This window comes from Octopus bimaculoides, chromosome 7 (assembly GCF_001194135.2).
Source record: "Octopus bimaculoides isolate UCB-OBI-ISO-001 chromosome 7, ASM119413v2, whole genome shotgun sequence".
In the NCBI taxonomy this organism is placed as follows: domain Eukaryota; kingdom Metazoa; phylum Mollusca; class Cephalopoda; order Octopoda; family Octopodidae; genus Octopus; species Octopus bimaculoides.
In genome coordinates this window covers 11793673-11795170 of record NC_068987.1, presented here as the reverse complement: position 1 = coordinate 11795170, position 1498 = coordinate 11793673, and the positions used below count along the sequence as shown (strand labels likewise).

Below are 1498 nucleotides of genomic sequence, written 5' to 3'. Positions count from 1 at the left end.
AAAAAAAAAAAAAATTGGGGGCCTTGTGCCTAGAGTAAAAAAGAATATCATAATGATGTGCAAAATGCTTAGCAGTATTTCATCTGGCTTTATGTCCTGAGTTCAAATTCCACCAAGGTCAACTTTGCCTTCCATCCTTTCGGAGTCGATAAATTAAGTACCAGTTGCATATTGAGGTCGATCTAATCAACTAGCCCCCTCCCCCAAAATTTCAGGCCTTGTGCCTAGAGTAGAAAAGAATATTGTTATATCCTATATTTCCATTCTGAATTCCCAGATCAATTCCTAATCCTTAATTTGTTGTCTTTGTACAGCCAATGGTTTCTATATGAACTTACCATCCAATGTTGGTCAAACAGCTCATCTTCACAGTCCAATGATTACACCTGTCGCAGGGCACCCAATGTGCTTATCATTTTGGTATTATATGTATGGTCCAAATATTGACTCATTAAAGGTGTATATTACAAAAAGCAACTTGAAAGAGAAAGCCCCACACTGGGTGAGAATAGGCACCCAGGGAAATCAATGGAAACAGGGGAAATTATTGATATTACAAACACGGCCCTTTAAGGTGAGTGTTCCTCATTTTTTCTTACATGATTAGCATATTAAATATATTGAGTAAGGTTTTTACCAGGTGGATCACGTATTCTTAACTGCATTATTGCTTAATTTAACATACTATCCTTCCAACTATTTAATATTATTCAACTGTTTAATACTGTCATAATCATCATTATAATCATCATCATCATCATCATCATTGTTTAATGGGTCAGACAGAAGTGCTGCTGCTGCTGATGATGATGATGATAATGATGATGATGACAACGACAAGGATAACGATACGGTGACAGTGATGACAATGATGATGAGGATGATGATGGTGGTGATGGTGGTGAGAAGGGGGAGGATGAAGATGATAATGATGATGATGATGATGATGATAATGACAATGATGACGACAACTACAATGATGGCAATCATGATGACGACGACGACGACGACGACGATGGCAATGATGACAATGATGATGATGATGACGACAACGACAATGACGATTAACATATTTATGGTTTGAAATTTTAGACTGTCTCACGTTACACTGTAAAACTTTTTTACTGCTTATTTAACTCCAGATTACATTTGAAGGGAAAGTGAAGCAGTCGTCAGTTGGTAATATCGCATTAGATGACATTCTTCTCATTCATGGCACCTGTAATGGTAAGTCTAAATAATCTGGTCTCTTCTAACTGCACATTGTTCATTCCTCTTTTACTCTTTTACTTGTTTCAGTCATTTGACTGCAGCCATGCTGGAGCACCACCTTTAGGCGAGCAAATCGACTCCAGGACTTATTCTTTGTAAGCCTAGTATTTATTCTATCGGTCTCTTTTTGCTGAACCGCTAAGTTACGGGGACGTAAACACACCAGCATCGGTTGTCAAGCGATGGTTGGGGGACAAACACAGACACACAAACACACATACATATA

General features: G+C 38.1%; 1 protein-coding gene across 1 annotated transcript in view; it reads left to right on the top strand.

The window, feature by feature from the left end:
- The window catches only part of LOC106882389 (MAM and LDL-receptor class A domain-containing protein 1), a 221633-nt gene that overhangs the window by 26258 nt on the left and 193877 nt on the right, over positions 1 to 1498 (top strand). The window contains exons 13-14 of the mRNA XM_014933051.2: positions 315 to 574; positions 1143 to 1227. Coding sequence (XP_014788537.2) covers positions 315 to 574; positions 1143 to 1227 — 345 coding nt within the window. The remainder of the gene's footprint in view (positions 1 to 314; positions 575 to 1142; positions 1228 to 1498) is intronic.